At 41.9% G+C, this 22,039-nt stretch overlaps 1 protein-coding gene across 4 annotated transcripts in view; it reads right to left on the reverse strand.

Moving 5' to 3' along the window:
• Positions 1 to 22,039, reverse strand: part of EPB41L4B (erythrocyte membrane protein band 4.1 like 4B) — a 293,241-nt gene that overhangs the window by 147,953 nt on the left and 123,249 nt on the right. For all 4 annotated transcript variants that reach the window (XM_090049115.1, XM_090049114.1, XM_090049117.1 and 1 more), the window contains exons 4-14: positions 20,682 to 20,760; positions 13,440 to 13,484; positions 11,347 to 11,399; positions 8,270 to 8,390; positions 6,806 to 6,893; positions 6,500 to 6,588; positions 6,104 to 6,173; positions 5,743 to 5,912; positions 5,432 to 5,541; positions 3,313 to 3,343; positions 1,335 to 1,368 (exon numbers count right to left, since the gene is read on the reverse strand). In XM_090049115.1, the coding sequence (XP_089905241.1) occupies positions 1,335 to 1,368; positions 3,313 to 3,343; positions 5,432 to 5,541; positions 5,743 to 5,912; positions 6,104 to 6,173; positions 6,500 to 6,588; positions 6,806 to 6,893; positions 8,270 to 8,390; positions 11,347 to 11,399; positions 13,440 to 13,484; positions 20,682 to 20,760 (890 nt within the window). The remainder of the gene's footprint in view (positions 1 to 1,334; positions 1,369 to 3,312; positions 3,344 to 5,431; positions 5,542 to 5,742; positions 5,913 to 6,103; positions 6,174 to 6,499; positions 6,589 to 6,805; positions 6,894 to 8,269; positions 8,391 to 11,346; positions 11,400 to 13,439; positions 13,485 to 20,681; positions 20,761 to 22,039) is intronic.

Raw genomic sequence — 22,039 nt, forward strand, 5'->3', positions numbered from 1 at the left:
TTTTCTATTTTCCTAATTTTCAATACATTGTTTAGGGAAACTCTATGTTTATGGGGAAATTTCCTGGTTCTCCAGTTAGGAAAAGATGGGATAATTTGATAAGACTGCAGAACTGTTGTCTGAGGAAAACATTTTGAAGGGTACTGTTGGGTACAGGTGCTAACTGAAGAATTGTTTCTAGCTAGAGAAACAGGATGAGTTTTTTTTCTGCTACTTTCTTTTGCATGCTGTCTTCCAAATGTAATAGTTCGTCTTGTGTGATGTATATTTTTCTGCAGTAAATCACAGCTATTTTATACACTTTACCAGTTGTTGGTGGTAAATGCAATTTTCAGAGCAATAGACAACTAGAGGTATTTCATTTCTCCAGAAATATATATATGTCTGTCTGGGGGTGGGAGGAGGGGCAGGGGGGTGCTACAAATAGCCTGGTTTGGGGGCGGAGTGGGGAGGATGGGGTTGGAAAAGTGCAGCCCTGGGACTAGGGTCAATGGCTGGGCTTTTCCAGCCCTGGGACTCTGCTTGGAACCTGTACGGAAGTTCAGTTAGATCAGTCTACATGTACACTCAACCTAATCTTAGGGTACCTCTGAGGTAGAAATTAGATAAGGTCAGCCCTTTGTTGGCCAGTCTAACCTTTCTGGAACTTTTGTACAGTTTTCACTTAGATCGACCTAACTAGGGATCTAACTGTAAGGTCTGCATGTAGGCGAAGTAAGTTAGATCAGGTGGCCATTCTTAATGTGCTCTAACCTCCCCAAATGTCTCCATTTACCCTCAAAGTCAGTGGCACAGATGAGACTGTGACAGCAAAAATTAATTGCTGGGGAGTTTTATCATGAAAACATGTATCTCATTTCTCAGACATGCATTGACTTTGAATTAGAAATATATTTTGCTCCTTTAGAAATAAGGACTGTTAGCAGAGTATACAAAATAAGGGTCATAGCTTTCCTTCTGATCTGGTACCTGTGCATTGGACTAATAGGCAGGAATTAAGCGGGGGTCAGCACACTACATTCAACCAAGGGAGCATAGGTGAACATGGTGGACCCTCTCCAGCAAGTCCTGCTGCAAGCCATGTTGGGAGCAAAGCCACAGCACGCAATGCTGCAGAGATTCTGAGCAACACAAGGCAGTCTCAAGGGACTGCTTCAACTCAGATTCATCCTCCCCTTATGATGGAGATAACTGTCCTTGTAGCCCAGAGGACACCTGAGTCAGGAAGAAGCAAAAGTAGTGACGTACAGCCATTTGTCTCCACCCTCCTACTCCCTCTCATAATCAACACATATTACAAGTCAATAATTTTCTACAGCAGCTGTTATTCTTACCTGGTAGTTATGGACTTCAGGATTATTTTTAGCACTGAAACAAGAAAAAGGACAAAAATTGCTTTTGCATCACTGAGAGTGAGAACAGCAACAAGGAAATTAATAGAGGATTTGGTATACAATGTGGATGATCAAGAGCAAGACCTTGACCCTGAGCTGGCTCCCCTAATGGAAAAAACCTGCCAATAAACAGAGTCCCACCAGGTCTATTTTTGGAAGGCAACAGACATCCACTTTTATGGAACCACATGCAGAATTGAGGCCTAAGGCGTCAAGGGGTACCAGAGATGTGTTTCCACCATCATTTTAGGTCTTCTGCTAATAACAATTTCATTTCAGCTTTTTCTGCCCCTAAATGGGGAGGAGCACTAAGGTGTATATGCCCCAAATCCTACAGACAACCACATACGTATGCGACATTATAACCCTGAGCCAACACTGTTGACTTCAATGGGTCTGTTTACATATGAAAAGTTGTGCAAGGATTATAATACAGGGTCAAAGTCCTAAAAGGACAGTTAACATTTTCAAACGTTCCTAGGAGTGACATTGCTTTTCTAGATTAATGACCTCTCTATACAGGGTATAAATGCACAGTAAGTTGGATATGAAATGTTGTAAAGAGTGCAGGTATCAAATTCACCTGAAGCCCAGGCCTAGATGCAGACCATAGAGGCTCCTCATGGTACAAATCCAACCCAGGGCACAGATTGACAGAAGCTGAAACAGCCACTGTGGCAGCAGCTGTGGGATAAGGGACTGCAGGCCAGGCAGATGCTTACTGCAGTAGAGGTGCACAGTGGCAGCAGACCAGGTAGCTGCAGAGTGTTATATTTCTCTCACTTGCCCACCTCCGCTAATGGCCACATTTAGCAGGGCCCCAGAACCACAGATTCTGCAGTAGGCTCCATCCACCTCTCGCTGCATCCCCAAGTTGCCTGGCTTGCTGGACTGACTCTACAAATCAAGGCTTGCCTGCAAGGTTTATGTCTGATACTGCCCTCTTCTTCTTCCCGCCCCTCCTCAAAGCACAAGCTGGCTCACAGTTACTTTGTGTTTAAGCATGCACTAGGTGTGGCCACATGCTGAGCCAGACCATGTGGCAATAGTGTTTATTATGCATTAACTACCCTAAGTAAGCACATTTATCAAGTCTGTAAAAACAGTTATGAAGACAAGCTCTCAGCAAGTTTGATTTTTTTTAACAGTAGTGAGATAGGTTTAAAAAGAGTCTAATTGAAGAACAAAAAAGGCACAAGAAAAAGCAGCTCAAAAGGAAAAAATTATCAATAGTTATAAGAAACAGCAAACAGAGATTCCGACCAGATGTGCTTTCTGAGCCATCACTACAGTTTTCCTAATGTGATATATTAAGAACAAAAGCTCAGTTGCACAGTGCAGACTAAGCAATAGCAGGATTATTAGTGTGGTTCTGCATAACCCTTCTTTCAATCAATTGTGTAGTGAAAATGAGCAGTTTACCCATTTTACCTGAAAATACTTACTTGGTAAAAAAACCCCATAATTCAGTTTTATGTAGTTCACTGCTGTATTTTTGAGAGGCATTACAGGATATGAATCCAATTTCACAAATTCAAACACACCTATCCTTTGTTCTGCAAAATTGTGTTTATACCACAATAGTCAAAGAACATGATTGGTGGAAAAAGAAAAGACACTGTTTATTATAATGTACGAGGCAGATATGGATAGTGCTGGAGAATCAACAAAGTGGCAAGAAGCTGGGTAAGAAATAAGCTTAATTTTGTTCTTACTTCCAAATAAAAGGAAAAGCAGCTCAGTGTGAAGGAAACCAGAACGCACAGAATGTTTCATACATAGCTCTTAGCGGGGACTGGTCAACACTGAACAAACTGGCAGGACTCCTGACATACGCACAATTCTTTGTAGCTAACCTCAATGCAGAAACAAGTTCTTAAAAACCATTGTCAAGCAACAGCTGTGAAAACGTACTTACCACAGTTGTGGAACTTTGCCCGGATTGCTTCCTTAAAAAAAAGGAAAGAAAAAGGTAAACCTTTAAGCTTTTGAAAGAGAAAAAAATCCATTCCTACAGTACTCCTAGGTTTTTGGAGATGTTGTGGCTTGTGTGGATCCTTATGGATGCATGACTGGTATTTCTAAAGAGCAGTATATGTCAGGGGTCTGGAAGGTCTTATGCCTTGGGTATGACCTCATATAGTCATACAAGTGAGAAGCAGTCTTGACTCTTACCCTCCATTCTTACATAATTTTAAACTTAATTTGGATCCCACAGCAGGAAGTACGGGGAGCTCATATCAAGCCAAAATACGATTGGGGATATTGCTATTTTGAGCTTGCCTTGCCTATAAGTCAGGTGTTGCTTCACCATGCTGCTTTAAAGATAAGAGTGTGCATCTCAATACAATGCTGATAGGCACTGTAGTGGAATAGTGTAGATAGTCCTTCAGAGAGCAGAAATCTTGAAATGGGGAGCAGATATGGCCTATATGCTAGTGGACAAGTGACGATGGTCAAAAGGAAAGGCTAGTGAACTGAGCCAACAACAGAAAGAAACTGTGGTTCACTGTGTGACTCTCAGCAATGAAATGGCTTAGACTTCGGAAAGGTCAAAAATGGGTGCTAAGGTAGGAGAGAAACTGCCTAACAGCTTGTTCCAATCAAGGTAATGGAGTCAAGCTTTGGGTACATCCAGGATACAAAGTTTCTTCTTCCTAGCAATGGAGTGCAGTTCTGGAGAAACTATAGGTATCAGGATAACTTAACTGGTTCAGGTGAAAATCCAAACCCAGCTTAGATATGAAACTGGTACACAGATCCAGCACTATTTTATACCTGTAGAAAAATGCAATGAGAAGGTCTGGCCATGACTGTGTAGAGCTCACTGGCTATCCCTTGCCACCAGGGATGTTTTCTGGTATACGCATGCAATTTTAACCAGTGGTTCAAAGGAAGCTTCCATGACCTTCAGAAGGATGTCACTTTAGTCCCACATGGGTGCTGGGTTTGTAATAGGAGGGAAAGCATGAAAAATGTCCTTATACTTCTCAGTTTTTTTGTACGATAAGATAAGAATATGGCATTCTAATACTGGAGTTAGGGGAACCTCAAAAGATCAGATGATAGACTTGATGTTTCAGGAGCAGTGCATAGATTAGGACTACTGGTTTTGGTATCTCTGCTGTGTCCATCTCAGCCTGAGCAGACCTCCATGGAGTTATCCTGAAGGTAGAGTTTGAGCCTCAAGTCTCATGACTTACACATCCTAGCAGGAAATAACAGACACACTGTGCATCTTCTGGGTACATGGGACAGAGGAGGCATTTACTATAGTCTATCTTGTGTGAGAATTAGTCCATCACAGGGCCTGAAACCTTACAAGTTTCAACTCCATGATTTAAAATAACTTTGTATGAAGAGAAGGAGCTCTTCTTTTTTTAAGCCACTGGGGTTCAGACTAGTCAGCATAAATCATAACCAACCTCGCTTGTTCATAATCAAGGTACCAGTGAGGGGACAACCCCCCACTTTACAACCTGGGCTGATTTAGATAAGGCATAGGTGAATGCTACTATACCAAAATTACTGAAGTCACTATTGTCAGAAACAAAATAGCTTCATGTACCAGTTAGTGTCTGGCAGGGCCAAGCAATTTAGCCAGGTTCTTACACATCAATTTACCCCAGACCTCCTGTTCTCTTTTCCAAAAAGACTACTGTAAATTCCATTTTTTTTTCCAGTGCGCTTTATTTAGTTGTACATTGTTTGCAACCACAGCTGAGTTCTCAGGATGCTACAGGACCTTATAGCTTTAGGCAAAGACCAGAGAAAGGAAGAGACAAGAATATTGAAGGAAAATTGTAGAAGATAGACAAACAAACAAATAAAAGCACTTAGCATTATCTGTCCTCTTTTTTGATTTTCTGATGGTGACTCATTCTATTCTGCTACTCATAAGGAGCTGTAATTTTGTTTGGTCACAATACAGTCACTGATATGAACAGAAACCCTGAAACATGCACTTGTTCTAATTAAGAGAATGGTCATATAATCAGTGTAATGTACTATTCAAAGGAGCTGAAAAAAATGTGCACCTTTAAATGCTGAATGCCTTCTTGATGGGTACCGCTTGCTGGGTCTTCTTTCAAATGTACTGGTTCTCCGTAACCTGGTTCCATGTGTTGCTTGATATTCTGTTCGACCACTAGGGAAAAAGCCATATAACTTAACTTCATTTCACCAGAACGCATCATCGTTAAACATGGTTGGAGAATCAAAATGGGCTTTGCAAAGTGGGAAGGAAAACCCCCCAAAATAAATCAGTCAATTCTTAACTTGGTATGCAATGTTCCTTTAATTTTTGTTATGTGTATATTGATCCCTGGGCTTTTATTTCATTAAATACCTGAATCTGAAGCGTGATCCAAGCCGTATAAAGTCAGATCTATTAGATTTACTGTTTGCTGGTGCTCGTAGTCTGAAGAATGCATGGTGTTCCACTGCACACTTCCACAGATGTTTGCAAGTTTTGGCACTGTCTAACCGGAAAACAAACGTGTGCTCTTGTTCTCGACCCTAAATATAGATACAAAAAAAACAACCCCTTTGGAAGTAGGCATGCATGATATTAGTTATGGATCTACCACAAAAGAAAAATGGCCCGATCCAACTAAGTGCTAAGCCCTTCAACTGTTAAAAACATCAACAGGAGTTAACTATACTCAGGACTTCATCAGATCAGACCCAAAGTAAGGAAAGAAAATTACCTGCTCATCATCTTCTACAACCACAAGTGTTAGTTTGCTCTTTTTGAAGTCCATTTTAGTGATTTTAGGCCTAATTATACAAGAAACAAATTAAGACATTTGAGAAGATTAAACAGACCTAACTCATAGAAACAACAAAACAGCATATGACAGACAAAATAGCAATTTAATTTCATAACATATTGGTAAATATATTTATACTTTCAGCAAATACTTTAAAATTCCTTGATATATGCATGCTTGTGACCTGGTCAAGTCACTTGAAAAAGTTGTTAGTATTCAGAACCAGAAACTCCATTACCATATACATTCAAATCAAAACATTACCCTCTATATTTCAAGAGGAAAAAGATTTCATAATTTAACACAAAGGAATATAAACCAAAATCAAATTACCAAAAGAATAAACCTATTTTGTTTGCTCCTTCAAAGATCAATATGCCTGTTGGCGTCAGTCCAAGAGCATATTCGCAACCATCTCTTCCCTACAAGTAAGCATATGATAGAATAATCAACATGCAATTACTGGAACACATCTTAATATAGACAGTAATCCAAATCATCGGTTAGAAAACATCTTACAAAATCAGTACGTTTCTTGAATTTTAAGGAATAAAGACTCATTACTAGATGAATGAGTATCAATTTATAAACTTTACCACTGTCTGCAAAAAAATAAGCTAAAGAGAAGGAAGATCTTACCTTAACTACATGCATATCTACACCATACATTTCTAACCATTTTGCTTTGTTCAAGTAACATAATTCAGCCTGTGCTGGACTCTTTCCCCTATAAAAATGAATCGGAAATGTGTCTTAGTTTGGAATAAAATGCTTGCTGAAATACTATACAATTTCCCAAACTCCCCTACCTAGATATGATTGAGCTAAGCAGTTCTTGGTTCACACCTCAGTTTCACCCTCCTTCCCTCTAACAATTCAGCATGGTAGAGCTGGATGTGGAATTCTAATTTGGAGCCCACATCAAGTGCCAATCCTTCAAAAGATTACAGATCTTTGATATCAGTGTGTGGGCACAAATCTGTATCTCTTCAGGTGCCATGCTTAGTAACAATGAAAAGGTGGCAGGTTTCTTTTCTTGCATTTGAAAAGCCAGAGAATTCTCATTTGCTTTTCCATTGTACACTCAGCAAGAGCCTGATTTGCTGCCACTTTGGCTATCAACTTATCCACACAACCCTGTCCTATGCTAGTGTTGGCCATTTCTTTCAAGGGTTGCATAGTGTGTCTGGAACAGAGGTCAACAAAATATAGCCTACAGTCCAGATCTGGCCTGCCAAGGGATTTTGTCTGGCCCACAGCAGGTCTCTTAGCTCTGCCTGACCCACACGTGGGCAACAGCACAGGCCATGGCACATGCAGCCAGTCCTGCCACCTTGGGGCATGCAGTGGGGCTGGGGCAAGGGCTGGACTTGTTTCCTGGCAGCCCCTGAAGTGGCAGCTCCTTCCAGCTGCTGTTGCCAGTCTCCACCACTGCCTGGGCACCCTGGCCCATCCGCTCTGCATCTGCTGCTGGAAGCGCTAGAAAGCAGAAAGGCCGGCTCCCCATGGAGAAAAGCCCACAACCTGTATAGGTAGGGGGCATGGCCAGACAGACAGGATGGGGTCACGGGTGGGTGGGGAGTGGCATCCAGAAGCAGAATGGCTGGGATCACAGGGCAGTGGCAGTGTAGGGCTGGGGCCACGGCAGAGCCACAATCCGTGATCCACATGCCCCTGCCCATGGAACTGCCCATTGCAGAGGCATGCAAGGAGCATATTGTGGCTGTGCCCCAGCCCCCAACCCTGCACTGTCACCGTCCAGTGATCCCAGCCCCACTCCGGCCCACCTGTTTTGCTCCCAGATGCCACTCCCTGCCTGGGTAAGTGCAGGACAGAGCCACCCAGGGAGTTTTGGTAAGCTGTTGCAGGTGGGGTGGGGGACAAGATGTTGACCCGGCTTACAACAGCTCACCAAAACTCCTTAATTGGCTCTCTGGTCCAACTAATTGCCTACTCTAGAACATACCAAAGGACATGTATACTGAGGCTCCTTGTCTCAAGAAGCAAGGGTCTGTGCAGCAGTATCTGACTTAAGAGGGAAAAAATCCTCCATGCATCTATTAAATCTGTTGCTAGGTGACACTATTTTTATAAGCAACATACCTGCACTCTTTCCATTTCTGGAAAATATCCAATTCCATTGTTTCTGTCTGATTTGGTGTAAACCTGAATTCAGACACAAGTTCTGGTGTGTGTTCTGGGTGCTCACACTCTCCAAGCTCAGCTGTGACAGAAAGCCAAGCACAAGTGTCAGTGAGTCACACCATAAACGTTAGACATAGTCATCTTGTCCAAGATACCTCTGCATCCCTTAGCATTGCACTCAAAAGATTTTGGGATTATGCCTGAATTTTAGCAAACTCTAAACATAAATCAACCTAGATGATCCTCTTTATCTGAGTGAAGCAGATACAAGTAGAATTTTAAAAACTCATTAAAATGTGACTACTACTTCAATTTGAAATATTCTTAAGGAAATAATTTGTTACTAACATTTCAGGTTCCTACAGTTTTTTTATATTAAAATTTATACCATTTACCTCAATTTAAAAGACATCTAAAACCTAAGATGGAGAACAGTATTCCCAGTATATAAAAACTTCCTACGGAAATCTCTGGCAACTCTATTGCACTTTGGCTTTGAAATAATTCTATTTGAAACAGATCTAAGGATTGCTGGTAAACTGGCATCCATTTAAAGGGCACTATGACAAACTAATGTAGTTTCACAATAACAAGAGAGGAATCAAGGAATCTACGTTCAACATTGAAAAAACCTGTGGGAAAACATCCTAATACACACAGCCTTCCACAGTTGACCAACTCATTTTAAGTAAGGCGAGCCTGAATTATGTAAGAGGGGCTGTAGAAAGACTGTGATTGCAGGGTCCACAACAGCACTAGAAATGGAGAGAAGGCAGAGCTGCAAGGTGGACCTCAGAAGCTCCAGCTCAGACAGCATGTAGCTGCCCACTTCTTTGGTGTATTAAGTAGTAGAAATATATCATACCAGTTTTTTCCACAGCTACGATAGCTGCATATTATCCACTTTCAGATGTGGTCTGTGGGGGGCAGTCTGGGGCTGTGGTGTGTGTATCTGGTCCTGCCAACCCTGGGCTTCCTAGCTGCCCCAGCAGGGGTACCCCCTTCCAGCTGTTGCCGCTACTGTCACTAACCTGCCGGATGCAGCTCCACTGCCTGGGCACCCCAGCCCGTATGCCCTGCACCCATCACCAGAGGCATTGGATGGAGTGTGCAAGTGGGGTCTCCACTGAGACCAGCTGCAACCCCTGAGGGCAGGGTACGCTCAGTTGGGCACATGGGATGGAGCCACAGGTGAGAGAGGAACAGCATCTGGGAGCCGGACAGGTAGCCAGGGCTAGGGCCAGGATTGCAGGGTGGTGACCAGGGCCATGTGGGGAATGGATTGCAACTAGACCCAGGGCTCCAGCTCCAGGCCCAACCCCACACTGTCACCGCCTTATGATCCCAGACCCAGATGCCCATCCCACTCCCAGATGTCACTCCCTGCTTACTCGTGGATCTATCCCATGCACCTAGTTGAGCATACCCTGCTTGCGGCCGTCCCAGCCAGTCTCCATGAGATCCTGGACCAACCATTTAAGGAGCTTTGGTGAGCTACCGGGGGGGAGTGTTTGCTGACGTGGCCTGCAATCGTTCATCAAAGTGGCTCTCCAGCCCAAATAATTGCCCAATCCCGAACTAGGTGAATTTCTCTCCTGTAAATACAGGTGAGAGCAGCTGTGGGATCCAACATTTGGGATCCAAATGTTGTAGCTTTAGCACAGAAGGCAAGTAATTTGCCTCCTAATAATATGTACTTGATAAAGAACACTAACAACAAGATTTATTTACTTATTTTTACGAGTTAGTAGCTAACCTGCTGATTTCAATTAACAGCTCAAAAAGTATTTCTGGTTAAGTGAAAACTGGGTGACCTTAAACATAACTTACCTGATTGTTAACTTATACTGATTGTATATTTATGCCAATTACTTTCTCATTAGCAAGAGACTCTTTACTACACTCTCATGGCTAGTTTGTAAAGAAATTGTTCTGTTACATTAATCTGTTATTTTTTTCACTTAACCTCATCAGCTGCATTTTCTTTGCATCATCTTTCTGAAGCAAATCATTTCATTGCTGATTTTGCAAGTCTGGAGAGAACCATCTATCTCTGGTTATGTAGTTATTTTTTACAAATTATCCTGAACTGCATGAAGCTGTTTTGGAGAAAACTATTGTTAGGATTTCTAATGAATGGAAAAATGGAAATCAAAAGCAAAAAAACCAACCAACCAAAAAACCGCCATCAGAATTTATAGGTACTATGTTTGGATATGTGACTTCTAAAATATTGGTGACTATAGCTGACAGGAAGCATTTCATAATCTTTGTATACTGTACATGGATGGCCTGCTATATTCATTTTTCTTTGGTATAGTCAGCAATTAATTTTCTCCTTTTTCAAAACTGGAATGAAAGCATTAGTGCTTGTGATTTTCCATAAGTAAAAACAAATACCTAACCATTTAAAGAGGCTCTCCAACTTCTTGTCTGGAAGGTCCATTTTAGAAGGCTAATGAAGCAACAAGAACTGTCATTAAAAATGGGAATAAATCAATTCCTGTATCAATAGGTCAGCTTTGTGAAAAACTTGAACATTCATATTTTTAGATGAAATGGGATTGTCCACCTGGGATTTTCCTGTTACTGGTTTTAACTGAACTCAAAATTTCACCATCAATCTCATCTGCACTTAACAAGTCATTTACCTACTGGTGAAGTGGATCTATAAATTCCTCCAAAGCACTGAGTGAGATGGCTCCAAAGTCTAATGAAGTCAATGGACAAATTTCATTTGACATCAATAGGCTTTGGACCATGTCTGATATAAAGCAAAGAACTGCTCAAGTCATGGCACATGCTTTCAAAGCAACAGTACTTAACTTCGGCTATTTACATTACAGTTGTGATGCTAGTATCTGAAAACTGAGGAAGTTTATTAGTCATAATGAGTCATCACAATAAAAAGAGTTGCCCTTTAAAACTGAGCTTATCAATGTGGATATATATATTAGTCACAAAATTTGTACAATGAATTGATGCCCATCTTTTTTAAAGGAGTTTATATAAATTAGATCCAACTGATCACATACCTTGAAGACACAGACCTGCTAGTTCCACAGCAGTTTCGTATGGACATTTCAGTCTTTAAAGAGAAGACATTAGCTATAACAATATATTTTTTCTTAATTTATGCTTTTTATGTTTCCTTTCTAAGATGAAAATAGGAAAGCTGTCTGATACAAGAAATGGACATATGAACCTTGAAGACTCAACTGCCTTTTACTTAAATCCTTCAAATCACTGATAATTTATACAAAATTAAACCATTATTTCTTTATTTGGTAATTTCTCATTAATACTGAATACATGATAAACTGCACTATAAATTAAGCTTACCCTATAAATAATGATAATGTTAAAGAAAAATAGGAAAATAATATAATTCCCTCAATGTATCTTAGGAAACATTTCTAAGGAAGACTATTTTGCTTTATAAATCTTTTAAGGTGATGCATCATAGATGCCCTTTTATTAGAATGGGTGAAGCTATATACACCTACATATTTTTCCTAAGAATAATCTATACAAATAATGCTGAAAGATTTGAGTGTCATTTTCACTCCCTTGCATTTTCCATTCTAAAAAACATGATAGGCTCACATTACATTATAAATCAGAGGTGCTCCACCTTTTGGCTCCGTGGTCCAGATGAGCGGTATGGGGCCAGATCATGGTCCAGATCAGGTCCAGTGCCACCTGGATTGGGCCTCATGCATCAGGTTCTCAGGCCTTGGCACCCCCTGCTACCATGCATACCCAATGTTGTGCATGAGGACATGCTTCCAGGTTTGCAGGGCTCCCCACAGATTCAGAAATTTGGCAGCAGGCGAGAAGCAATTAAAGCTGCCACTGTTTCCCTACTACCAAATTTGTTCAGGCCCATGGCGAGGCAAGCGACTTAGGTGACATGGCTCCATGGGCCAGATCTAGCCCGCAGGTTGGAGGCTGAGCACCCTGTTATAATCATAAAGACCTAGTTATATAATTTAATTATTTCTATCTATTGAGTGCCCCTGGTCCTATTCTTTTATTAATAATAAACCTGTTTCAGGTCAAGACCAAAAAGCAGCTAAACACAGTATTTATTATATTCAGGTATTTATTAATTAAATATTTTTCTTCAGTCACACAACATCATGACAAGATTTATTTTTATGAAGACTGGGTGCAGCTACACATGTGCTTGAGTGCGCAGTAAACTAATCTGCTGTGGTGTAAAGCATCACAACCTAAATGTGCGATGCTACTAGGCCAAAGCAAACTAATTTTGTCTGGGACAGTACTACCTTATTGCAGTGAAAATAACTGCACCTAAATGCACTCTCGTGCCCCAGCCATCCTGTCCACTGCCTGATTCCACCTCCTGGAGCCTGCGGCTGACTCCCTCTTGCCGGCCTGGGGCTCCTCCACCCTGGCTCAAACTACAGCGGTCCCAGGCACAGTGTCTGCACATGCCACCAGACCCTAGCAGTTTAGCCAGTAGCTGAACTAGGCTGGAGTTTATCATGGTATCTTAATGGCACATGTAGACGCACCAACTGTGACTCTGTATAGGATGTTTCTCCAAATAAAATAAAGTATCAGATTTCTTTTGTGGAACATTATTCTCAGAAATAAAACTGGGAATATTCAGTTTCACCTGCATATGCATCTTTTTTTTCAGAGTGCTTGCTATATATATTTCAAAGTAAGAACTCTGAATGCTCTTCATTTTCTTAAGGATCTCATTTTGATGGATCATTTCTTAATAAATGTTAATATTGTATCTGAAACTGAAGTAAAATGATAGAACATGTATGTTTAGTAAGATTCAGATGAATATCATTTTATTCGTAGTTATGTACATATATTCATCTTGCATACTTTAAAACAGCTTGTTATGAAATAATGCTCAGTTACAATTAAGTTTTCAATATATGAATAGTTATTAACGATGATGGACTTATTAAGGTTATCGTATGAATACTATACTATTGAATGTGCGGATTTTTTACATGATAAATATAACTATATTTTATCAATTAAGCCATGGTATACATATGAATATATTTCTGTATTCTAAGGGGAAAAAATATTGCCAAATATGTATTTAAACAAGATGAAAAAACCAATCCATACTTACTTCCCTGAAAGAATGTCTTGCCGAAGCTGTAATACGAACAGGTACCTAACAAATACAAACATGAAACATCAACTATATGAATAGACATGTTTCCAGACAGTCCTCACCAAAAAAAAAAAATACCATATTTACTGGAATATAAGATGAAGTCCTCTCCCCAATCAAAGAGAAAAAGGCTCTTTGCCTTATATTAGCATACAAGAAAACCTCATTAAAGACATTGTTTATCATTACATTACTGTCAAAAGCAGCATGTGCTCAGTAATGGAAACTAACTATGAAGGGGTCTTTTTGGAAAATTTTGAGCAAAACTCAATCATTCAAACACCATATATGGTGCTACAACCAGCAAGTATCCTCCACCCAAGATTTTTCAGCCTGGGGCTTCGGATATTCCCAAATCCATTGGCAGGCATCCTATGTGCAGGCCCAAGCCCGGTGGTCTTGGGGCTCAGATACCCCTGAGTCTCACTTGCTCTTAGCCAATGGCCACAGGAGCAAGCTAGGGAGTGGTCCCACATTTCCATAAAATAGGGAAGTAGCCAAGATCCTCCCACTGAGAAGCTATATTACACTCTTGTAAGGTGTTCTATCTGCAGTGCGTTGGACAGGTCTGCACCTACTACTACACAATGCCATTCTAAGATGATCTCAGCTGGGTAACAGACCAGTGAAGCAACTACACTTGATCGTATCCCACAGGAGGCAAAGAACCTGATTAAACGTACCATAAAAATAGGTTAGTACAAGCTGCACAGTGAGCGCAGCCATGCAGGCGTGCTCATGCCACGTTGCCAGGCATGCCTATGTGGACATGGATGCCATGCAGCTTAGAGGTAATGCTGTGCCCAGTGTACTCAGTCCCCCTCAGTGCTGAGTCTTTTCAGGTCATAGTGAGCCACTACATTGAATATACTTCAACTCCCACAGCCAAGCTGTGCCTCTCTTTCCCATTTCCAGTTACTCCTGTTTTTCCATCAACCTTAAACGTCTGACAAAGTTCACCCACAATCCCTCTTTCAATCTGTCTCCACCTGTAGCATAGGATTAGTGTGGCCCCATCCTCCATGAAGTGAAGCCAGATCAGGTTGCCTTGAACCTCATCTGCATATAAAGTTTTGGACCATCCCAGAACTCATGACAAGACCTCTCAGTTCCAGTCATAAGTTAGGGGCTAAGTAGCACGTGGATCATTTGTGGGGGTATCTGGAGTACATACACATACTGAGTAGTGCTGAGATATGGGATCACCAGGGCTTGAAACACTGCTAATTCTGCTAGGATCCTGCCCAATGCACTATATGGCAAACCATACGCCTTTTAGCTTTGGACTAATATCATCCATAGTTTACTAGGTACAAAAATGCTGCTTAAAGGTGTTTATGGAGTACCTATGCTAAAGCTTGCAGACACTTCAAAAAAGCTCAAATGCATCAATTCTGCAAGAATTAAGTCTATGGGTACCCATAGTACAAAGCTGGTGTTTTCAAATGTGTCCTTCACTTCCATGTGCTCTTGGAGAGTGAGGTCTGATAGTAAGGTGTGGGGAAAGAGTTGCAGGAGAAAGAAGATAGGAGGTCAAAGGTCAAGGCAGCCACCTGCCCCCACCCAGATTTATTTTCCTTGCTGTAACAGTGAGAAGAGAACAATTTCTAGGCAAACATCCAAAAATTAGATTCTATACTTGGAAATCTATAGGAATTTCATTATTTTCTATATATAGAATGCATGGAGCCTGAGAAACAAGCAGGAAGAACTGGGAGTCCTCACACAGTCATGGAACTATGTGACTGGAATAACACAGACTTGACGAGATAGCTTGCATGACTGGAACACTGTCATGGATAGGTACAAAATGTTTAGGAAAGACAGGCAGGGGAACAGAGGAGGAGGAGTTGCACTTTATGTAATAGAACTGTATGATTGCTCAGAGCTCTGGTATGAAACTGGAGATAGGCCTGTTGAAAGTTAGGTTAGGGTCAGAAGGGAGAGCAACAAGGGTGATGCCATTGTGGGTGTCTGTTATAAACCAGCAGACCAGGAGAAAGTGGAAGATGAGGCTTTCTTCAAACAGCTAGCACAAGTTTCCTGATCACAAGCCCTGGTTCCCATGAGGGATTTCAAACACCCTGATATCTGCTGGGAGAGTAATACAGCAGTGTGTAGGCAATCTAGGAAGTTTTTGGAGAGTGATGGGGACAACTTCCTGGTGCAAGTGCTGGAGCAGCCAACTAGGAGCCATTCTCTTCTTGACCTGCTGCTCACAAACAGGGAAGATTTAGTGGGGAATGTAATAGTGGATGGCAACTTGGGCAGAAGCAACCGTGAGATAAATTGAGTTCAGGATCCTGAGGAAAGGAAGAAAGAGCAGCAGAGTGAGGATCCTGGACATCAGAAAAGCTGACTTCAACTCATTCAGGGAACCGATGGGCAGGATTCCCTGGGAGGCCAGTCTGATGGGGAGAGGAGTCCAGGAGTGTTGGCAGTACTTTTAAAGAAATCTTACTGAGAGCACAGGAACAAACCATCCTCATGTGCAGGAAAACTAGCAAGTATGGCAGAAGACCGCTTAGCAGGGAATGATTTAGTAAGCTAAAACACAAAAAGGGAGCTCACTAGAAGTGGAAACTTGGACAAACAACTAGGGAGGAGTATAAGAATATTGCATATACAGGGATGATATCAGGAAGGCCAAAGCACAATTGGACTTGCAGTTTGCAAGGGACACAAAGGACAAGAAGGGTTTCTACAAGTATGTCAGCAACAAAAGAAGGATCAGGGAAAGTGGAGGCAACTTAGAGGATTTAGAAGAGGCTGAAGTACTCAATGTCTTTTTCACCTCAGTCTTCACAGGCAAGATCAGCTCCCAGACTACTGCACCTGGCAGCACACTTTGGGGACAATGTGAGCAGCCAGCAGTAGGAAAGAACAGGTGAGGGACCATTTAGAAAAGGACATATCTGCAGTACTGTGTCCAGTTTTGGGGCCCCCACTACAGAAAGGATGTGGACAAATTGGAGAGAGTCCAACGGTGAGTAATGAAAATGGTTAAGGTCAGATATTAGGAAAAACTCCCCCAGGAGGAGGGCAGTAAAACACTGGAACAGGTTACCAGCATTCACTCTAAGCTGTGTGGTGTGCGCGGCCACACGAGTGCTCCTGGCAGCGCAGCATGAGCACAGCATAAAAGGAACACTGCAGGTTACCCAGAGGGGCTGTGGATTCTCCTTCCTTGGAGGTTAGACCCAGCTAGACAAAGCCTTGGCTGGGATGATCTAGTTGGGGATGGTCCTGCTTTGATCAGGGAGTTTGATTAGATGACCTCCTGAGGTCCCTTCCAACCCTCATTTTCTAGGACTCTAATTATTTGGGGGTGATCTTATATTTGAGTAAATATGGTAAAACACTTAATGATAAGTTTCCAGAAACTGACTTCTAGACTGAGAATGGCCTTAGTGCATCCACCACAGTGAGTACTGTAAACACCTGGAAAATGTTCAGTACATTGAAGTGAGCATAAGTGCAGGCTAAATCAATGGGATTTAAGTGCTTTCCTGATCTGGGACCAAAACGATTGATGGAGCACAACATTCCAGAGCACAGAAACCCAAAGGTTCCTGGAGAAAGTGGACATTGATCATAGGGAATAGTGACGGTGGCAAAGAGTCAAACTGTAACGTTACTTTTTCTGTTCATTTCTCCACAGGTACTTGAGAACATGTTGGAAATAGGACAGAAAGGATAAGTCACTCAGTTGCTAGCATCTTCAGTTAGGACTCAAATTAATTTTTCACATTGCATCAAGATGAGAGAGGTAGTGAGCTGACCTTTCAATATCGAGTAGACTAAGCCAGTTCAATACAGAAAGGGAAACAGGAACTAGAGGCACATTAGCAAGCTTTTTATGCCCTATGCTATGGAACAACTTATGATGCATAAAATTAGGAGCCAGATTTTTCAAGGTCAGGCCTGCATTATACATGTCTGGTGTATAGAACACAGCTACTACCTAATTTGCTATTCAGACTAGTTCATCTGCATTTATAATTAAATCAAGGAAGATGCACATGCATTCTAATCCAGGGAATCTGTCCCTACTGCCTTGCCCATAAAAATCTAAATCAGGGATGTTAAAAATACAACTCACAGGTCAGATCTGGCCCATGAAGTGCTACAATCTGGTGTGTGGGCCTTGGACTGACCCAGTGAGCCACAAAGCATGCACCATCCCAATGCTACACACTGTATGCAGTGTGCAGAGCCAGTCTGGCTGCATGCAGTGCATGGGGTTGAACCTGGCACCACAGGTGCTTCATGTGGCACAGGGGGCAGTCCAGGGTCTGGATTTGTCCCACAGACTGTCCCAGAGTGCCAGAGACAGTGTGCAGGGCCAGTCCAGCATGGGTGCTGCACATGTCACACAAGCCTGATTTGAGGCGTGCACTAAATACGGCACCTTTTGCAGACCGGACTTGCATGCTGTCTCTGGGGCCACTCTGGATTGGGTCCACAACCACCCCATGCACAGGAGCCAGCATGCAGGGCCAGTCCAGCACAGACACCTCATGCAGCATATGCTCCCAGCCCGCTCCATGCATGAGCCCCGGACTGGGACTCGGGTGCACTGCACACAGCATACAGGGCTGGTCCAAGGCATGTACTGCATGAAATGCTTCCTCCAGAGTGGCTCTGAGAACTGGCTCTGGTGCATGGGGTTGGTTTGTGGACTGATCCAGCACACAGACTGGCCCTATGCCCCTCATCTGCCCCATGGGGCTAGATGAGTTTGATACCCTTGGTCTAAATCTCATGAGCTCTGCTGATGTCTGGGGAAAAGGCAATGCAGCAATATCACTTTGATAGCATGAGGGATACCCCAACACTCCCCAGGTCAGTGCTATTTCCTCTCTCTGTGAAGGCTGCTAATGCATGCATCTCAAGTTGCCATACCCCAACATCAAGCGGCAACAAAGGTTCAGTAAACACATGCTCTCTTGCCTTCCTAATGAAAACTAACGAGGGTCCTTCAGATAGAAGTGCTCCCACCTTTCCTTGGTGCATTGTATTTCAGCTGTTTGCTTTTAATTGCAAATGGAAGGGGGGGAGAAGAGGGAATTTCATCACTTTCCTATTAAGGTGTTAATTGTGACAGCCTCAAAAGGCATCTAAATCCATGAAAATGTACAACATAAATACTGAAATCTAATGATTTTTTTTCTTTTATAAGTGATGACAATATGATTACTTGGACTTTCTTTCAGCTCATCTCACAGCTTCCATTCCATTCTCACTGAAGTATCACTGAATTTGCACCTGCTCAGTTAGCTCATTCTACAAATTAAAGGGAAACAACCTCTAACCAGCAAAGAGGTCTGACAACAGGAACAAGAACTTTCACAAAGAGACTTCTATTCTTAAAATATTTTTTTTCCTTTGCCTAAACTTGCACAAGCAAAGATTGTGTTCAAATTGGTTCTGTCTCCCTGCTTCTTCTCCATTATGTCAACATAGTCATTTGCTAGTTAAGTGGATTTCTTTAATTATCCTTATGTTTGTAAAAGGAAAGAAATGGAAACACTATTTTGTAGTTAGAAACAGTAATTAAAAGCATCTTTAATATTTTTCTACCATTTTCTGGTTTTAGCAGTGATTGTCTTGCAAAAGCCATCAGATGTACTTTTATAGGAAATGTCTCACTAGATTTCATCAATGATGCATCTAGTCTGGTGTCCCGTGCCTGAGAGTGACTAGCATCATATGCTACATAGGAATGTGCAAGAAATCTCTTAACAGACAATCATGTTAACCTGACCAAAGGGTAAATTTAACATCAAACTTACAGCCTCATGTAAGAAGGCTTACAACCTTTCTAGCATATTTTAAACACTTGTACCACCAACTAGAAGTGAATTTTCTCGTTATTATGCCACATCTAATTTTTGGTTTTGACTCCTCTAATCTCTTGCGCTAAATTATGTTAGTGGCAGTGAATTCCACAGGTTAATTATGCTCTCTATAAAACCATGTCCGTTTATCAGGTTATTGCTGTGGCAGTAAATTGAAAACGGGATATTGAAACCTTTGTGGTAGTTACATCAGTGGGCGATAAAAATTAGCTCTTTAATCTGTTTGTTTCACAGCAGTCAAAGAAATACTTAACCACTCTAGCACACAGGGGAAGAAATAGTAAACAGGTCTTCTAGAAGGGTCTGATAAACACTATTAAAATGATCAACTTAATCTTTATAATCTTTAAGTAACAGGACGGCACAGAAGCTTGGCTTGATTAGCAGTGCACTGATTAACGAGAAACAAATTAAAAGGGGAAAGAAAAAGAAAGGAAGGAAGCAAGATTGCCAGATTTTGAGAAATAGAGATAAAATAAAATATGAGAGACAGCCCTACTCTCCCATGTGAAATAAGCATGAGAAAAACCGGAAGGCCAAAGCAAGAGTGAAGCTAAACTGGGCCAAAGACCCTCTTCATTCATGATGCAAAATCTCATCCAAATCATGGAAGGCTCTCCAAGCAGAGATCATGGGTCCAAAGGCCACAAAACATCCTGTGTTATGTGACATTTCCTTAAAAAGTCTCAAGTCAATCTGGGAAGTTTGCACATGATTAGTTGCCATCAAACAGCTTTCATCAGCTCCAGATGTGGGAGGTACAGTGAAGGAGAGAAGAACAAACAATTTACTATACACCCACTTCTCCCAAAAGTATGCTGCTTTTGGGTATCTCAACATATTTTTTCCTTTTTTGATGATCCACACCTGGGGTATCAAAACTGAAATCAACTAGTGGGCCATATTCTGTGTCAGCAGCCAGGGTGCCGGGGAGGTAGAAGGGAAGGAGAGGAGGGTGTGGTCATTCAGCCTGCAGAGCTTCCCTCCACACCTTTCTACCAGAGTAGCTGTATCAGTTAATACCCCTGCTGCTCATCACCCCCTTTTCATGTTGCCGACTGCCACTGATTTTTATAGCCAAAGCTCAAAAACTCATGGACAGCTGGAAGGAAATACCACAAGTGCTCTTCTAGACAAAACAATGCGACAAGCCAAAGGAAAAAAATCCTTAGTAAAAGGTAAAAAGGACATTACATCCCTTAGATGCTAAAAACAACCCACCAAGAAGTCTGAGTGATACATATTCACACCAAGCCAGTGCACGTAACCCAAATATTTCCCCCCGCAACTTAACCTCAAATATAACCCTACCATGAGGCATTAGTTTATTTCCTACCTTGTAAACTCCTCATGAAGGTTGTTTGGTTCTGATGAATAGTATTTAATTCGAAAGTGCAAAGTGTAAGGAGGTCCAACTGTATATGGAGAGAATTTAAAATAAAGTTTACACAGGTTGTGATCTCAAAACAGCAGAGTAAAAAAAATGAAAACAAGAAATCCTCATCCCACTAGCATAAGTCTGTATCTTAAACAAAAACATGCATGTAAGTAATTAAGGGCTTGTATACACTGTAGTGGAAATGTCCTCTGGGGAACATGCTATACCCATCCATGTTTGCTTGAACTCTCCAAACCCAGAAGTATGCTGATGAGGATGCTTGGGGACATTCCTCTACTGACACACTCAAACCCCCATTTTCTGGTGCATCTGCAGATAAGAATGGGTAGATCATATCTGGGCCTGTTCAGGGTGGGACACACTGTTGCAGAAATGCAAACAAATGCCAAGATGTCCTCAAGTGGCACATAACTCTTTGTCACTCCAACCAGTATAGTAATTAAGCAAAGATTCATTTTTCAAATGAATATTTCTCCAAAGGTTTCCCTTTTAAGGTACTGTGAAATGAAGCAATTTCAAATTGATGTGAAAGTGTGAAAAATCTCCCCTCACTGCTAAAAGAAACTCTTCTTTCTGTTTCCAAACATAGACGCCTAAATATTGTAACCCAGGTGGCAGTCCAATAGTTGCCACCCCTGCCCAAATATCATGGATGGTGTAGTGAGAGTGGGGCAGGGCTTCTGGCCAGCACCAATTTACTTTCCAGCTGGCCCCTGCTCCCCACAGAGCAGCCCATGGTCCCAAGAAGGTCTAACACTTAACTGATTTAACTATTTACATTTTATTTACAAAACAAGAATAATAGGAAAGGTTATTTACAACTGAACTTAAATGGCATAAGCAGAATTACAAAACAAATCAGAATGCATTAGTCAAACCTTGACACAAGAACCACAGGTCGGGTAGCTGGCAGCTTTCAGCCACTGCTGAGATGCTACAGCAAGGAAGCAGGGTGCTCACTTCCGGCAGCTCCAGCAGGCTTCCCAATAAGTGACAGACTGCAACAGTATAGGCTCTTCTAGTCTGCAGCAATCAAGTTGTATCAAAACCCAACCTCAGCAAAGAGGCTGAAGGGTGACCCTCCGTGGCAACCAAAAGGCAAGCAATAAGCAACAGAGTAGGCTCCTGCAGCAATTGGCATGACCCAAGCACAAAGTTCAGGGACTCCATCCAATGACAATCAGCTGCAGAATAAGGGACAGGACTGAGTCCCCTCTGAGGCAGACAGTGGCAGAGGGTCAGCAGCACAGGCAGCTCCCAGGGGTTGGTGCTCTAAACCCCTGCTCCAGATGACT

The sequence above is a fragment of the Crocodylus siamensis genome, chromosome 5, assembly GCF_052110815.1.
Source record: "Crocodylus siamensis isolate JL-2025a chromosome 5, ASM5211081v1, whole genome shotgun sequence".
Taxonomy (NCBI): domain Eukaryota; kingdom Metazoa; phylum Chordata; order Crocodylia; family Crocodylidae; genus Crocodylus; species Crocodylus siamensis.